Here is an 18,068-nt window from a genome sequence, read left to right on the forward strand (position 1 = left end):
CATAGCATAGATACTCATAATAATGTTCTTGATAAATCCTGATCAGCATAAAATATATATAGGCTTTTTAAAATGAGTGTATGATAAACTAGCTTAAAGAGTAAGTCTAGAAAATCAAAATAGATTATAGCATTTTTAAATATTTCATTTCATTCAAAAAATGATAATTTGCTAAGTACATTATTGTTATTATTTTAAAAAACTTTCTTTGGTATGAAAAATAAGAGGAGTTCGTCATACTTTTTATTTCATAACTGTTCTAAGACCAATAGTTTACGCTAAATTAGTTTATTTTGAAAAATGTTAGGAAACTTATCGTTCAGGCTGTCAAGTCTTCAAGACTAACGAACAAGTTGTTAGAAGTCCTCAAAGCCTAAAACTCCAGCTTTTAGAGATCTCTTAGGTATCTCAAATACGGGATACAAAATAAAGTAGAGGGTATTTCCTTTTTCGCAGTGATCCTCCTCCACTTGAAGGCTTTGCGCAAACTCTCTGTAATCAAACACCGAGCAGCTAGTACAGAGCGCTACTGTTTTCGCCTAGGCGAGTGCTGCATGTGGCTGCTATTGCTGCTGCGGCTGCTGCATGTTGCCGTTTTGCAGTTGCAGGTTGCAAGTGGCCGGGCGTGTGTGCTTGATGCCTTGGCACGCCCCACAGTGGCCAGTTGGTCGGGTGGGTGGGCCACGGGGGACAGGGGGCTGTGCGTTAATTATAAACGCATTAGGCCGGCAAGGAATTAGAATTAGAATTAGCTTATCGCCCTCCGCTCACACCTTGCGCTAATGCTCTGGGCCCGCTTCGAAACAAAATGCTAACAAGGCGGAGGGAAAATAAATAAATAAATATCGTAAATAAAACGAATCGTTATCTGGTCGGGGACTGACGCCTTAGCCGGGGACTGGGAGACCTGCAATTAATCACAGCCAGCCAAATGATCCCGGGCTGATTTACATAATTTTATGAACAAACAAACAAATGAGGGTCGGTGCGAGGGAACTGGGGCAAACATTTTCGGGTATCTCCAAGAGATATGCACCACTGGCCGAGATTAGCCGTTCCCGGAGCTACAAAAACTCCTCCGAACTCCGATGAACCCAGTGAAAGAGCCAAAGTCAAGTGCTAGAAAGGAGATGATCAACTGTCGTTAAAAGATTTATTGCACTTCGGCATTCCTGCCTGCGATGGGTTCCTCTGGCGGCCTGGCTTTCTGGCCTGGCCTATAAAACCAGGCAACAAAAACAGCTTGAACTTTCGACACCTTTTCGCGGCTGCGAGGAAATGTGAGCTTTGCGCTTTGTGTGTGTTCTGAATTGGTTTTGCCTTTATTTATTTCCCCTCGATTTTAATTGCCGGCCACGAACCTGCTGAACTTTCGAGCCAAGTGTAGGGTTACCGATATTAACGGCTCGCGAGGCGGCCCGAATGCATTGGCCACAGCCCTTCGGTCGTAATGAAGTAATTAGGTCTAGAACAGTTCCACTCTGCGCCAATCGAATTGGACGCAAAGCTGGGCAAGATGGCCAAAAAATGGTATGGGGTCATTAGCAAAACCAGATGTTTTCCTCTGTGCCAAATAGACCAATCAGGGGGCGATCTTTGGCGAGCGAGTGGCGCCCTCCCTTCGGCTCATGAATAACGCTTTAATTGAGTTACCAAGCTGGTCAAACATTTGGACCCGGCGGTCCCGGTAATTTGACAGCTCAGTGATATTAACGCGATTTGACAGCGACAATGATGTGTGCTGTGTGTCTGTGTGCTCGAATCAAACAAGACAAATAAACCGACGATCTGCGCTCTGCCTTTTGTCAACCATCCATCAAAAAAGGCAGCGAAAAACACCGAGCACCGAAAAAAGGGGAGGGGAGCCGCACAAGAGGGGCTGCAGCATCGTCATCGGCTGCCTCATCCATGTATTGTCAATGAAACTGGTTTTGTGTTAACATCATTCCGTCACTCAAGCCGCGTTTTGGTCCACTCCGGGCCAAATACGCACCAGCGGCTGCCTGGCAGACGGCATCTACTGCGCCTGCGCCTGCGACTTCGACAGCGGCGGTAAACGCACCGCAGCGATGCGCTTCGAAGATAATAACCAATATGCAACAGCAACAACCACGCGGCGGCAACACCAACAACCTGTGTAACGACCACGCCAACACCAAACACTGAGGAAGTGCACCGGGAGAAAAAGGTGCCATTGGTCAATAAAATAAAGGTCATGTTAATTTATTTTTAAAATACTACAGATACAATGTTAATGTTGAAAGACAGTGAAAAATATTCTTTTTAGTTTTACAAAATTTTCTTAAATACAAAAAAGTTGTATCCAAGCAAAAATTAAAAACATTCATTTAAATATTTTAATTTTCATTATTTAAGTGACAAATCGAAAGGTATATAATAATAATAAATTTCAAACTTTTTTTCAAAAACGATGTTGTAAAAAAAATGATCAGGGTTGGATTTGAACCTTCGCCATTAAGGAACTCTATCTGAAATTCAGGATATTCTTTAATCTTCTTAATTTACCTAATAACTATTTTCAATCCAGCAATTTTAGAATAAAATTACCACCTTACCATTGCCTTACACTTACCCTGTAGACATCAAAATAATTTTTCCCAGTGCACCACCAAATCCAAGACAAACAGGCTCAGGCACAAACAGGGAAAAAGATATGTGGCTAGGGAATGCAACAAACGAGTGAAAACTAATGGAAAATAATGGAAAAATATATTTACAATAGGCAGAGCCCAAAGAACCGCTAAGGAGAACTCGAAGAAAGAGGAAAATCTTATAAAGATTTGAGTGACAGTAAAATGAAATGACAAAAGGAGGGGTACGGCATGAAAGGCCGGGGCCTTCTGCCAGTGACAAACATTAGAAAGCTAATGAAAGCTAACCACAGATACAAAATAACAAAGAAACATCCACACAAAGAGGTATTTATATAGCGAGATCCACAGATACCGATGGGGAGTTTGAGTTTGTATGGGACTATCTCCGAATGGTTTGTTGTTATTAGATTCGGGATCTGGGCGATGTGATAAATCGATTGGGGCACTGTTTGAAGGTTACTCGCAGTCACTTTGCATGCGATATTTGCATTTGCATTTGTTGTGCGACTCAATTAGAATATGCGGCTTGGCCAGGGGTGCTGGGAGGGGGTGGTGGGTGCAGGGGCAGGGGCAGTGGGTCGGGGGCACTGACTGCACAAAGCGTTCGCCCACGCGGCTTTGCAGCCATGCGAAACTGGAACTGCAACTGCAACTCAGAATCTCCGGCCAAACGGCGCCAGCAGCACAGATGTGTCTGTGTGAGAAAATCCGAGCTAAAAACGGAATCGTTCAGATATATTTCACCTAACAGTGGTCGGTCCTGCAGATAAATGCGAAATGTTGAGCTTCAGTTATGGAAAAGTATAGGGGAAGCAGTATTAAAGTGGCAAAAGAAACCAAAGAACCGAATCAATATATAAATAAAAGGTGTATCCTTATATATTGAAATGTATATATAATTTAACTATTATCCTATCCATAAAAAGGATAAAATTATATAGCTTTTTAACGACTAAAATTACTTGGTTAGGTTGATAAAAACTATTAAGCCATTATTATTAAAAAGGTAGCTAGGAAAAGTTTTTATTCCCCATTTATGGTGGCTTTAAGAGCACTTAAACAATCGATTGTCGTTCACTGGCCAGCCCTCACTGTACCCGCTGTGTGAATTATTTTAGAGACCCAGCAACAGGCAATAAAAGACGTTTAAGTGAACATTAAAGCTAACATCGTCCATTGGCCAATGCAATTACGGAGCTTTTGTCGCCGCCACCGGTCGCAAAGTCTCGAAAATGAGTTGAGCGCAAGAGGGGGAGTAATTACAGCAGAACGTACCTATCTGTGGCTGAAAATCTATCATAAACAATCTATAAATTTTCATTATGCAGATCGGGCGATGGCAAATGCTTGTAGTTCTGAAGGTCAGCCGGTCGGCGGTCAATTACATGGATTGGGGTGCGACCCAAACAACTAATTAAACAGATCCATGATCACCGATTGTAATTGAAAGAGCAACAAACGGTCCGAAGTGGCGGGGGGTCCGCAGAGCCCACTTCTGCGATCGAGCTGGGGTTGGCTCGGAGTTCGGAACCCGGGGGAACGGGAATTCGCCCCATTACCTAAGCATGGGTTGCATCTATGCCCGGGTCGGTTTTATGGACCTGGCCACGCCTCTGCGCCGTCATATGCATTTGCACAGATCACTAATCGACTCTTTGTCTTCATTTGATGGCTTCGGGTTTTAATTATTCGAGAAATGGTTTTCCAAAACAGACCAGGCCGCAGATGAGATGAGAGCCCGCATATCTTAAACGTTCCGTTGTGCTGTGATGGTGTCTCGAGCCCATTTTCAGGTGTCTGTTAATTTGTTTCTCCCCCGTCCCCAGGCCTCCAAATGCCAAGTCCCAAGCCCAATCCCTCCACCGCCCGTTGGGACTGCCTTAAACTCGTCTGCGTCCGTAGTTGACCCTCTTCGTCTTTGTTTAACAACAAATGCTTGACTTGAACCAAGGTGTTAAAGCTTGTCTCCGCTCTGCGGGCCTCGGCGCGTTTTGAGTTTCCATTTTTTGTCCAATTTTTTCTTTCGGTTTTTGAGAACCGCTTTCCTTCTTGGACTAGTTCAGCTCGTAGGCCTTATAATTTATGATATTCGAATGGTTTCTATGAAATGCTGCATGGAGCAGCAGAGATTGCCTTAGATTCGGGGCCAGGCATGTCGGATTCGGTTAGATGGGCAGCGGAATCGGCTCGGAGGAGGGTCGCCGGCCGGGCTGCGTGCATTTATAATTCAATCACGAGCAATTAACTAGGAAAATGCAGGGAAAATGCACGCATAGCCAGCCGCAGAACAAAAGACTTAGGCAACAAACTTGAAAATTCATTACTTTGCATAACCGCTCCACCCCTCTCAACGCCTCCCTCAGCCTCCCTTTCTTGTGCGTTTTTGACAAATTTGTTTGAAAATTTCCAAATTGAAAAGATTCATTCATCAGCGGGCTGCTCGCATCATCATCATCAAGGTAGGCAGGCAGTCAGGCAGGCGGGCAGGCAGAAGCTGGGCCCAGGCTATGTTTAATGGATTCCAACAGCCCGTCCGTCTTGGGCTCGCGTTTGGGTTGGTTTTTCGGTGTATACACCTCTGCTGGGATGAAGCTCAAAGGTCCCATGTGCGATCTGACCCATTGTCGTTATAAATTAGCGCAATCAATCAACTCACTTCACCTGATTCGGCCGGAGAAGCGAGAGAGCAGCCCAACAAAAAGACTCCAGTCTTCAGTCTCCCGATTTGAGTTTTCAGTTTTCAGATCTCAGACCTCAGACCTCAGACAGACGAAAACAGGTTGCCGGAGATGCAGATAGATAGGGCCCGGCCCGGCTATCGAGAGGGGCCAATGCCATGTCAGATAGATCAGAACAAACCCAGACAAATTTCGGCACTTCGTCAATGTCAAAACGACGCAATCATTGACCAGTTTTGTTGAATTAATCAGCGAATGGTCTCGGTTTAATGGTCTCAAAGTCGCAGTGACTAAAATCAAAAGTTATGTTTTAGCTGGAAGTGTTCACTCGGGGCTTATCGCCCTGACCCCCTCGTTTGCCTATCAGAATATCCTACTATCGACCTCGCATCTCTTTCTTCTGCCGAGCAGTGTTAACAAGAGGAGAGTCCCAGGAAAAGGCTGTTAAGCATCGCTCCGCGCAGCCCCAGCACTCGGTGTTTTTCAGGTGTAAAATGAAAGAAGGTTTTTCATCAGATCCCAAAAGTGCCGACCATAAATTTTCGGCCGCCAACCTTTTTCCATATAATTTTCCCCGAGCCCCGGGGGTTGCACTTACCGCAGAAGAAAGGCGATTCGACTGAGAACTCTCCCTTTCTTCGCGCGATGGCCATTGTCAGGACTATGATGGCATGATGTGATTCAGTTCGATTCGATTCGATTCGCCGGCTCAGGGCTTTCTTTGCACGAGTGGGAAATGTTTTGTTTTGTATTGCAGCTCATCGGCACAATGTCTCTCATTATGCTCGCCACAAAGGGGTTGACTGTTCGGCTGCCGGAGTGCCGGAGTGCCTCTGCCGCATTGATTTTTTATATATATGCTGCTTACGTAGCTGCAGGTGCGGAAGCAATTTGTTTAGAATTTTCGCTGTAAACGCACCAGCAACTGCTACAAGTTGCTGAGAGGCACTGCGGACATTAAATAAAAGCGAAAAGAGTAAACACACAACACGAGAAAATATTGCATGCAACAACGCGCGGCCCCGGCCTCATATACCATACCATACCATACCGAACTAAACCATATAGCATGGAGCTCGGCCGCCAGTGCTTGTGAGCATACAAATATGCAAATTATTGTGCACACAGCGACCACGCCAACAGCCAACAGCCAACAACCGGCGGACAGCAACCACAACAACAAGGAGGATCTGGCAGATTTGTTTGCCCTGCCAGGCAGTCAAGAAAACTGAGGCAACGACTTGATCGCCGAGCAACTAGCCAGGATGTATTGGCAGTGCCCGAGTCAACATACGGCTGAAATATATGGGCCTGAACTTGAAATTTTTATGGTCGGAAATTAGTTCGGAGGAGTGAGCGTACACGTAGTTTGGGAGTATCTAATATGCTAATCATTTTTATGCCCTACAAACATTCTGCGATTTGGCCAGGAAGGCAAGCATTTACCGGCATTTTACTGGTATTTCATTTCTTACTTACTATTATTTCTTCTGTGTACTACAACCACATTATCTGTTTTGGAAGTGCTTAACTTTTAAGTGCGCAAATTTCTTAGACATAAATAAAGAACATCCACGAAAATAAAAGAAATATCTGAATGACTCACGTGTATCTGTACAACATTAAGACATTTGACACAGGAAGAGTTATAATAATAACTTATAAAAGATAGTTTCCAATTAAAATAGCCTATATAGTTCGTTAAAACATGAAATGATCCACAGGCTAAAAAGAACATTGATGGTAGGTTCCAAGGGTGTGAATTTGTAATATATAATTGATATAATTGATTTGATTTTAAATCGTGCTCCATATTCCTCCTCGGCCTGCTTAAAATATTGATAGACAATCCAGCTTATAGGCCCGACTCTTTATTCTTCCCAGTTAGTTATGAACACAATTAACTTTTAGGATGTGTAAGCCCGTGATCTACATCAAAGATGTTGATTTTTTTCATCATAGAACCTCCATAACACCTATTTTATTGCTCATATGAGTTATATATCAATCAGATCGATGGGCTTTGAAAGAATTCCAACCTCTGTCACTCCGTCACGGAGGCAATTAGAAGTGGGGGATTAGCATTAGTGGCATTACATTTTACGGGGCCCTCGGGCGCTCTACGAGCCGATCGTAAAGCGTTTTGGTTCCATTCGCCAGCATTAATAAGTTCATAAAGCCGGCCCGTGGATGTTGCCACATTTGTTTGGTGTTTGCAGTTTTTGGGCCATAAACCGTGTAAACTGTAAAACGTAAGCAAAGACTCGGTTGGTGGGCGCCCAGATCTGCGAGACTGTGCGTTCTGGTCTCGGGTTGCCCTAGCTCGGCTCCTACGTTCCCCAGACCATCTCAATTATATTGTTTTATTATGGTTTCATTCTGGAGAGATGCCGAGAGTTGCGGGCCCCCAAGCCACTGCAAGCTACATTGTACGGCCCGGAGCTGTTGGTGGAACCGAAAAGGTAAGACGATATTCGAAAATGAGTTCTGTGGCCGGGCCTGGGGTGGAGAACGTGTTAAAGTCACAAGTTCCCTAACACGTCTTTAGGTTATTTGATATATTTATTAAACTAGCCGAACGCTGCGCTCTTTCTCTCTGCTGGAGATACTTTATCTGCCGCGTCCGAAACGGGTTATCAAAATATCTGTGCTCAGCTGAGGCGTGAGTTGATTAACTCTCGGTTAAGCCACATTTTTTGGTAGTTAGCACACGGGGATAACTATCCAAAGCCATAGCCATAGCCATGACCATGACCAGCTCCTCCAGCTCCAGCTCCTTGGCGCAGCCCCACTTGGTTCATTTCGTTTTTATTTACGTGAACTACTCTGGTGTCCAATAAAATATACGCAGCGAAATCAGATGCAAAACGTGCGACAGGGAGGCAAGAGATTCCCAGCATCTTGTCGCTGAGACACGCGGACGCACTTAATGAGCAGCGATCTTAAATCTTACAGTCAGACAGGGGCGGCGGTGGGGAGCAAGGAGGGGGTTCTTCGATGGAGACGTTGTATCCACAAGAGCGTGCATCTCAGGCCCCGAGTGCCAGTGTGTGTGTGTGTCTGTGTGGAAAGTATCTGGAACTGGCTCTGGCGGGGCTTCATCTTTCTGCACTCGAGAATCTGGGGATCGGTGGAGCCCAGAGAACCCGAGAGAGAGGCAGCTCTCAAATGCTTATGAAGATATTATGAAAAGCAGCACAAGATTCAGACCCCGACTCCATTTGCTGCCTCTGTATGTGTGTGTATCTGGAAGTGGGGCCTGCATTATGTGGCAAGTTCCATCTCCATCTCCGTCTCCATCTCCATCTCCATCTCACCTGCAAAAAAAGATCAATGACAATTTATTGTCATGACTATGTAAGTTCTCACAGGCGCAGGCGTGCTCAGATGGCCAGATACTCGTGTATCTGCATCTGCATCTGCATCTGTTGGATGCTTTTCCATATTTTAAAGTGACATTCGACTGGCGGATTTTGTTCGGTATATATTTGTGGTTTATTGGTTGTAAAGGTAAATGAAATCTACTTAGGCTGGTTCCTTAGACAAATATCACACACATTGTTAACGCTAGCTAGGCTTAGTTTATACAGATACATTTACGGATAGGTAAGCTTAATACTCGTGGATAGAGTCTGGCATTTACAAGTTAGGTATTTTGGTGGATCACCCCTTAATACTCGGATCTCCTTTGGGCCAGTGGCTGGGGCAGACAGCTCCTTAAGAATACGTGTTCAAAGACTCTAATTTAGTGGGTTACAGAGATTGTAAGATAACATTGTTCTAAGACCCCCCGTTCCCTTGATAAAGGTCCGCCTAGGCCACTGACCCCTTGACTACTGCCATCCCGATCCAGATGAGGATGCACCCACTGCTGCTCCGGTATTTACAGCTTATCAGTCGAGTTGGGAGGGGCAGGATGGCTAGATTCACTAGCTGCCCTGGCACTTCTGCACCTGACCCAGCACCCGGTCGATGCGCTCCTCCAGGATCTTCACCGACTTGTCCGGCAGCGACGGCAGCACGTCCCGCACCCCGGCGCTCGTCGTCCGCTCGAAGAGGTCGCGCAGCCGCCGACCCGCTCCCGCCGCCCGCAGGCGACGCAGTGCCTCGATCGTGGGCCGCCGGAAGACGCACAGATTGTCCAGCAGCAGGCTGTGGTACGCCTCGTACTTCTTCAGCAGCCGGTAGCCGTGCAGCAGGCCGCTCTCGTTGTCCAGGAAGACGAGCAGCTGCGAGGCGGACTGGCGGGCGAGGTTGTGCGCCGGCGCGGCCATGATGTCGGCGTTCCATTGGAAGTTGTACAGGTTATTAACCACGCGATCGAGGTTCGCGATCAGGTAATCGAAGACGATTAAATCGGACCATTGTGCCAATTCAATTAGTCGCTGCACCAGCGCTCCGCTGGCCATCGCCGTTCCTGTTGCCGTGGCCGTTGCCGTTCCTGTTCCTGTCTCCTCAATCGCGTTTGATTGATGAGCGGAGCCGGGCGAGCTGGCAGCCCCCAACCGCTTGAGTAATCCCTGCGTCTGCGCCTGCGCCTGAGCCTGCCCTTCGGGTTGCATGTGCCGCGTCAGGTTCCAGACGTCGTGCTTGTTGAGGTGCCGCTCCAGGGGCTGGAAGGGCTGCGGAATCCCGGCCGGCTCCAGGTCGGCCAGCCAGCGGGTCAGCACCACCGGTCGGCGCTCCTTCCACTGGGCCTGCGTGATGTCGCCCAGGGCGGCGGCCCAACTGGGTGTGCTGGTGTCCACCACGGTGGCGGCACTGGGCGCCAGGTTGGTTATGTTCAGCAGTTGGCCCAGGTAGTAGCTGAAGATCTCGCCCTGGATCTGATCCGTGTTCTGGCGGTAGCGGGCACAGGCCCTGGTTCCGTCCGCAAAGACCACCAGGCGGTTCTGCATCCGGCCGCAGCCCTGCTCCAGGCGCACCACTCGACCCTGCTCGCCCACGAAGCGCTCCCAGGCGAGCTGGTCCTGCGAGGCGAATCCCTTGGGCAGAGCGCGCTCCACAGTGGGTCCCCAGAAGACGTCGTCTTCGATGAGGCCCGCCTGGTGCTGGCTGGCGGCACTTGGAGACGGCGACACTGTCTCCTGTGAGGTAACCAATCTCTCTGCGACCTTCTTGGACAGCCGCCTCTCCGGACCCTTGCGGTACCTTCCGCTGGCCGTGCGCTGGACATGAAACTCCTTAATGGTGCCGTCGTCGGTGTCCAGCTTCTTCACCACCATCGAGTCCGGGGCATCCTTGTCCTGCTCCAGATGGAAGGCGTTGCGGAACACCTGCTCGGCACTCAGCTCGGCGTTCGCCTCCTTGATGAACTCCACGCGGTAGCTGCTCAGCGGCTCCACGGCGACCATCTGCATCAGCTCTGGCGGGGAGTCGGCGTCGGCGTCGGAGTGGGAGTCCAGGTGGCGGGGCAGGCCGAACATGGGCACGACCACGCCCAGCGCCATGCCGAAGACGAAGGCGGCCAGGATGCTCAGGAGGCAGGCGCGTCGCTGCAGCGAACGGCGCCGGCGCAGCGTCAGCAAAGTCATGTGGGTGGCCTCGCTGGGATTAGGACTGGCGTTGGGGACGGCGTTGGGATTAGCCCGGTTCGCGGGCGCTGCGATCACGCTGCAGGTGAGTTGCGGCTGCTGGGGATGGCCGCCGCTCAGGTCAAGGCCCACTATTTGCTGTGCTTGCTGAAGTTTCTGTTGTCCCGCTTCCAGGCGCTTGATGTCGTACATTTTGCCGGCGAGCCGAAGATCCCGATCCCTAGTTCCCTGTTGCAGCCCAGACCTCAGGCTCAAAGTTCAAGCCGCTCATGGAGGGCGGGCGATTTCCAATTGGGGGGGATGTCAGGGGGCCTTACAAAATCGTGAAATTAATTTCTGTCTTTGTTTAATAAATATCGGTGGTTCTCGGGGGCTGGCTGACTGGCTCCTCGTCGGAGACCGGTTCGAATTTTTCCTCTACGATTTCCACAATTGAAATTGAAACAAAAACCCAGAGACGTGCTCCTCCTGCTCGGGCTCCTTGATCGCTCGCTGATCGTCGCTCGTTTATTTATTTTTATACTCTCCGCTGGACCGCGTCGCTTTTTTCGCTTTTTTCGCTTTTTCGGGTTTGAGTTCGGTTTGGGGTTTGGGTTTGGGTTTATCGATCTATTTTCTGCACGATCACTTGCTGTAATTTTTTATTATACATTTTCGCTGGCCGTTTGTTTGTTTGTTTGCTGGCGTTGTAAGCCCGGCGGGTTAATATTTTGCGGGCTGGCTGGGCTGGCCGGCTGCCCTTCAGCCGAGCAGTTTCTCTTTTTGTTTTTAATTTCTGGATTTGTGCAGCCTGGCGATTTCGGTGCGCCGATAAAAGCAATTTCGTGGCTCTGAGCTATTTGCCACACCGGCTATATACACACTATATGCGCTATGTACACGGGACACACACACTCTGGCCCTCTGGCAGGGGGCTTGCACTCGAATTCCCAGATTCCCAGCCTTCCTGGTCTCCCGATTCGCCCCGATAATTGCCCGCGCAGCTCAAGAACGCGACAAGTTTGTGTGAGTTTGGGCCCGGGGAGCAGACAAAGTCCTAGGCTCCGCTTTTTAGGCTTTATCAATTTAATTTCTTGCCTCGCACCTCGGCCACTCCAACACTCGGGGCACCTTCGCCTTGCTTTGTTTTATTTTATTTTATTTTATTCTACTCGACTTTATTTTAGGCTTTTTGTCCGCGTTCGATCGTCGTCGCTGCGCACCGAACGATGTGAGGAATTTTTATGCCTCCGCTTTATGTGTTTCGCTGTCTATGGCTTTTCACTCCTGGTTGCCGCGTTTCGATTTGTGGCGTTCGAACGCGTGTTTAGATTGTCGCACTGTATCTGAATCGGCACTGAACGGGTGCTGTATCTTCCTCTGAGTAGCTGGGTATCTGAGTATCTGACGGGTGTGCGACTGCGCGCCTGCGTACCGCTCGCTTCGAGATTCGCTGACAGACTGGCTCTGGAGCGGCTCTCGCCGGGCTTAGTTAAAGACACGCGGCTGAGTCGATTGGGCCCTCTCAATCCGCTCCCTCTCTGGGTTTTGGCCCGGATCCTGGGCTTCTTGCCGGTTTTGAGTCGAGTGAAACCACTGCGCTCTCCCAAGGCAAGCTAGTATGGCTCTCTCTCTACATTCTCTCGTTCCAGCAAAAAAAATAAAACACAACTAATCCCAAAACAAGACAAACTATTTTTAATAAGACTTTTAATTAATGAGTACGCCTTTGGGTGTGTCAAAGTGCCCAGACCATAATATGGTTAATTGAAGAGGAAATCTGGGAGCATATCTCTATCGTGTTGCTAATAGAGCTTAATTTAGTGTGGCTGAAAGGGTTCCATTATATAAATGGTTCTGAAAAAATAATGCAGCATTTTAAACCATTGAATACTATTCTTCCGCGTTTTAATGTGGCTTAGAAAAGGGCTGTCTCAAAGGGTTATTTCTTTAAATTATTTAAAAGGAATTTGTGTACGCACCTTAGAGATTTGGCTTTGTTCTAAAATTCTTGGTTACATTAAACTTAACTAATCGCAAAACAAGGGAAATCATTTTTAATAAGACTTTTAATTATTGAGCACGCCTTTGGGTGTGTTTAGGAAAAGTGCCAAGACCATAATATTGTTAATTGGAGAGGAAATCCGGGAGCACAACTCCATCGCGTTGCTAATAGAGCCTAATTTAGGGTTCTATTACTATAAGGGGCTCTGAAAAAAAATGCAGCATTTATAAGCATTAAATGCCATTGTTCAGTATTTTAAAGTAAGTCTTCTAGCTTGCAAATATCTTTCTCAATGGGTTATTTCTTGAAATTAGTTTATGTATGCACCTTAGAGATTTGGCTTTATTCTGAAATTGTGTGTAACATTCTTTATTTATATCAAGGGAATTATGTATTCCGATATATTGCCAATTTCGTAAAAGCCGCCCTTGAGTTTGATCTCCAGTCCCAGCTTGTTGTTTGCATAAATCTTCGCATTAAAAGAGTAATTAGCCTCGGGTAGGTACTGCGGTAAGGTTTGCCAGATGAAATTCAAACGGTTTATAAAATATGTGGTGTTCTAAACAAGATAAAAATAATATTAAAACATACTTTGTAACTAAATGTAGGGCAGCACTTACTTTTTGAAAAGGACACTTGTCGGGAAAATTTGCAACGGCCTTTCGAATCGCCTGGTAGTATTGTCCCAGTAATGATCGTGTTTCTGTGTGCTTTTTCAGCTCACAGAACTCCAGTCTGAGGTTCTTTATACGCGTGACCTTACTCTGGCCTTTGTTAAAAAGCTTGACATCGCAAACTCCCAACAGTTTGTCAGCTGCCTTTCTCTCACCAATGGTAAAAATAACGTTTAAAGCCATCCGCGAATAAAGTTGACACTCGATCTTTGAAAACACATTGTTCCTTAGAGTACATTCCATGCTGTCGAATACCACTTGCTGAGCAGGGAATTGTAAAAAAGGAATATCACTATCTATCTATCATTAAATAATGTTGTTTAATAAACACTCAATAAAATTAAAAACTTTTAAAATTGTTTTATTGTATTTAATATTAGAAAACCTTTTTCAAGCCCCCGTCGGCGGGTGAAACCCAGAGGAAAAGCGCCCAGGCTCCAAAGAGGTAGCAGCTTCGATACATTTTGCGAACTGAAGTGTAGATCGGCTGTATTATTCCATATAGTATTTGCCGTGGAACACTTAACTGGGTCAATTGAACAGTCTATCAGATTGCAGCCGAAATTATCAAAACGATTTCAGCCGAACCGCTTAACTTTCAATTGAACTACACGTGCTTGAGTTTTGACACGTCCATGTAGAAACTCATGTAAAATCACTCTCCAGAGAAGCGATCTCTGTTTTCACTCAGTTCACCTGGGAGAGAAACCCACCTTTGGAGAGGTCGCTGAGAGAGGCAGATGGAGAGGGGTCAGGAGAAAGAGAGCACATTCTGTGGGAGGCTTTCAGAGTGCGTCTTGTGTTGCCCCTGTTGATTTTTATGCTCAACGCGGCACATTTGCCGCGCCACATTAAGAAACTAGAATTCGCCTCGAAGACAGCGGTGCGGGGCGGCATGAGGGGGTTACCATTAAGATTAGGTTGTGGGGAAGCCGCTCACGAGAATATCCAGGCACTTCCTCCCGGAAAAGGGGGATCCCTCATCAGAAATACTGCCCTAGTGTTTGTTTTTTGTCAGAAAAGTATGGAATTTCATAGCTTTAATAAATAAATAAAGTTACCTAAGTGGATGAGAATTTTGAGTATTTGAACAATAGTCGGATATTAAAATATTTAACAACTTAAAGTCACTCTCCTGACAAGAAATTACAACCGTATACTACAACTCCCGTATGTTAGCTTCAGTTATAAAAACATTACTATCATCTTTAAAAAATAAATAAATACATAAATTAATAAATAAATAAATAATTAAAAAAATAAATACTACCATACAGGTAAGTCTAAATGTTATCTTTAAAGGCTTCTTTTTGCTTGTATTAATGGGTTCAAATTTAAGTAACTGAACTTTTTCGATGTAAAATATTTTAGGGATCCCTTAAATATGTTCTGTGGGAAATAGGGAAGAGCAGAGCCTCCCTCTTCAGGATTATCATCATCATATCATTCTAGGGAAACAGAACGAAGAAGGAAGAGCCTTTCAGGAACGAACGAAATACCTAAGAAGCAAAGCTTAAGAAAGAAATCAGAAGGAGAGAAGAACTCAAGAAGGAATGCGATAGTTAGGAACCGACATTTTGGTATCCCCTATTATTCTATAGTCCTTTAGGCATGTAGGTTGAGCAAAAATGGATTCAACTCAAGCCGATATCGAGTTTCTCTTACAAATTCCAATACTTACAGTACCCACATCAATTCCACTTCCTCTGATTAACTTGACACTTTTAGCGATCGGCTCTTTAACGTTTATGAGCTGGAACTTATAATTTTACAGCTAAAAGCCCATTACTTCTAACTCTGGGCCATTAAACAGATAGGAAACGCTTTTAGAGAGGAATGAAAAGTATAATTATTGACTATCTGAAGGGCACGAATATTATAATGTTGAAAAGCCCCTGAAACGCTCTGTATTGATATGCTAAATAAGTATTCAAATCAATTTTGGATTTTGAAAGCCATATGCCCTGGGCTGCCAGGGATACAGGGTAGGAAGACAGTTGGAAAAAATATGATCAAGGAATGTAGACATAACTTGACAGCGTGTTTAGAGAATTTCTACTCGGGCCCGAGGACAGAGTCGCGATCTGAGAAGACTGCGCTCCGAAGACTCGGCTGGAGAATCGGGAAGACGAGGCGAAGACACAACAACAAACAACTTGGGGCCCCTGCATTCTTCAGAGTCTGCGTGAGAGAGAGTGAGCCAGCGCGAGATCCGAGCGGGTCTTGACTCAGAATATTGGGCTCACGATTTTTCGGGTGCAGTTTAATTTAATAAAGTGAGAGCATGCCCGGGCCTAATTGAATTTGCAGTGCTGGCGCACCGATCGAACCCGAAATCGGCGCTCTTATTCGCCGGCAAACAAAGCATAAAACCAATGGGCGAAATTCCCATTCGAGAACCCACAATGCACAAGTTAATTATGCGCCAGTCGAATTTGATGTCTTCTGAAAAAGCTTTTAAGTGGGATTTGGATTGGGGATCGGGCATTATCAGTCGAGCGCCATCAATTGGGAATTTCGCCACTAAAAGTCGCCTCGGCTTCCATTTTGATTTGTCGCTATTTTTGTGTCTTTTTCTGTCTTATTTGCCATATGCCCCGCAGTAATGTGTCTGTTGAAATCGTCAGTTTAAGTCAAATTAATTAACATTAATTTTTGTGGCTCGTTTCGAGGCATGAAATCAACCGGGTGGCTGAGCTCAGCTGAGCTCAGCTCTTTTCCCTGGATGTGTGTAAAATTAATGTCTGTTTTGATGATAAATTGGAGCTCGTTGGAGCTTTGTTTTATAGATTTCACTGACTGACTCTTGCCAATAACGACCGCTGGTGGTCGCTCGGGGAGCCGAGGAGTTGGGGGGCAGCGCGTTATAGTTAAGCCCTGGCCAGCGCCGGGCCCAGGGGTTAATCGAATTAAACAAATACCTGACAGAGGGCTGAACTCTTTGAAAAATGATCTATTGCGGGCCGGCCGTGTAACTGTGCCCTGTCTTCTCTGATTGCCTGTTGATGGCTGCCCCGGCCGAGTTCGTTGCCTAAGTCTTTCGTTGTGGGAAACACACACAGGCGAGCGCAAGAGACACTTTGCGGCGGCTCAGCTCTCGTTTTAATTATTTGCGGGCTGCGTATAAATTTCAGGCAAAACGAACGGGCAAAGAACCTCCAAAAAGTGAAGCAAAGAAACGGGGAAACACACTGAAAGCAAAATCAATTTGAGCCAAAGGTTACGGGTTGTGGATGAAAAATGAATCGGCCAAGGGCCAGCAGAGAGTGAAAATATCTTGTTGAATTGACGATGTTACTGGGCAGATTTGAATTTGTTTATAGGTATATTTTTAAATATTTTCCTCTGATGTTTAACAACATTGTAAGCCGTCTTATATTTATAATATATCGATTCGTAAATGCTTAGAGCTTGTCATCAGAAGAGACAGATCCTTTCTGGCGTTTGATCAACACCAAATCAAATAAAACTCAAGCTGAAAATGTTTTTCCCAGTGCAGGTACAGAAACGGAAAGCATTTCTCGAAGTTTGTTAAGCGCAAATTCCAGGGATGTTTGCAGTGCGCAACAATTTGGAACATTTTGTTGAACACAAGAGGAGCAAACAGAGAGCAGCCAGCGGAAAAATGAAGTAAAAAGGCCTCGGACATCGCCTTGTGGCCAACGAAAGTGAACTGTGAAGGACATGAGACACGGGCCGGTGCCCCGCCCCCTCCCCCGGCAGCCCCTTTTGGGCCGGGCAGTCGGAAACTGGATGGACCTCGAGTGTTGGCTGCCTTTGTTTGCTCTGCTAGATTCCAGACCACTCATCCTAGACCCAGACGCTGGCGTCGCCGCTGACGATGACGACTTGGACGACCTCAAGAGGCAGGAACTCACTCACTGCACCCAGAACCGCCAGTATCGCCAGTGCCTCCTGGCACCTCGCCCTGGGACATCGTCACGGGCCGTCAGCGCCTCCAGCCCCACAGGTCCTAGTCCCAGCCGCACTTGAGCCCGGCATCAACCGCATCATCCAGCGTCATAGTCACAGTCGCAGTCACGTCCATATCCACATCCCCATCACCGCCACTTGCCACGGCCTGTGCCTGCGACCTCGACTGTCGCGCCATCAACTTGGATGGGTCTGTTCAAGCATCTGCGCAGACAGCAGGGCACAGTGGTTCCATGTTTTGGGCGCTAGAAATGATATACTTCCCAGTGTTTTAAAAAGATAAAAAAAGAAATCAATGGAAAGACAAAGTAGATAAAAGACAACAAAGAAAAAATAGTTTTATCAAATTTTAAACTAATCGTATTTTTTTCACTAGTTACTGCTTTTCATTTTTTTTAATTTACCCACATTTTCATGTTTTTTTAAAGTTCTCAAATTTATTGAATTTTTATACATTATCGAACATAAAGTGGGATATCTTTAACCCCCTGAAAACCACCGTCTCGGGTCAGAATCAGATTCGTAGCCAGACGCAGGGTCTGTGGCTTTAGTACTAGGTGCCTCGGCCTGACCTGAGTTAAACGAATTCATTAAAAACTCGTCACTTTGCGCAGATCACGCTGACTTGGCACATCTGGTCTGGGGGCCCA

General features: G+C 46.4%; 2 protein-coding genes across 2 annotated transcripts; both read right to left on the minus strand.

The window, feature by feature from the left end:
• Positions 1–8,764: 8,764 nt before the first annotated feature.
• Positions 8,765–12,256, minus strand: LOC108030386 (extracellular serine/threonine protein kinase four-jointed). The gene has a single exon (XM_017103259.3). It carries the CDS (start codon positions 11,017–11,019, stop codon positions 9,223–9,225), a length of 1,797 nt encoding a protein of 598 aa, XP_016958748.3. The 5' UTR covers positions 11,020–12,256; the 3' UTR covers positions 8,765–9,222.
• Positions 12,257–13,184: 928 nt separating this feature from the next.
• LOC122818141 (uncharacterized) lies at positions 13,185–17,596 on the minus strand. Its single transcript, XM_050887332.1, has 3 exons — positions 17,492–17,596; positions 13,432–13,746; positions 13,185–13,370 (listed from the first exon to the last, which is right to left on the minus strand). Exons 1-3 carry the CDS (start codon positions 17,594–17,596, stop codon positions 13,185–13,187), a joined length of 606 nt encoding a protein of 201 aa, XP_050743289.1.
• Positions 17,597–18,068: the final 472 nt, after the last annotated feature.

Source organism: Drosophila biarmipes, chromosome 2R, assembly GCF_025231255.1.
Source record: "Drosophila biarmipes strain raj3 chromosome 2R, RU_DBia_V1.1, whole genome shotgun sequence".
Taxonomy (NCBI): Eukaryota; Metazoa; Arthropoda; class Insecta; order Diptera; family Drosophilidae; genus Drosophila; species Drosophila biarmipes.

What these genes read in the sequence shown, in the direction of transcription:
- LOC108030386 (XM_017103259.3), bottom strand. Translation starts at nt 11,019, where the DNA reads ATGTACGACATCAAGCGCCTGGAAGCGGGACAACAGAAACTTCAGCAA.
- LOC122818141 (XM_050887332.1), bottom strand. Translation starts at nt 17,596, where the DNA reads ATGGCGCGACAGTCGAGGTCGCAGGCACAGGCCGTGGCAAGTGGCGGT. An exon ending in CTATGACGCTGGATGATGCG is followed by an intron (nt 13,747 to 17,491) that starts GTTGATGCCGGG and finishes TTCCCTGCTCAG; the next exon opens with CAAGTGGTATTCGACAGCAT. An exon ending in ACAAGTGTCCTTTTCAAAAA is followed by an intron (nt 13,371 to 13,431) that starts GTAAGTGCTGCC and finishes TATCTTGTTTAG; the next exon opens with AACACCACATATTTTATAAA.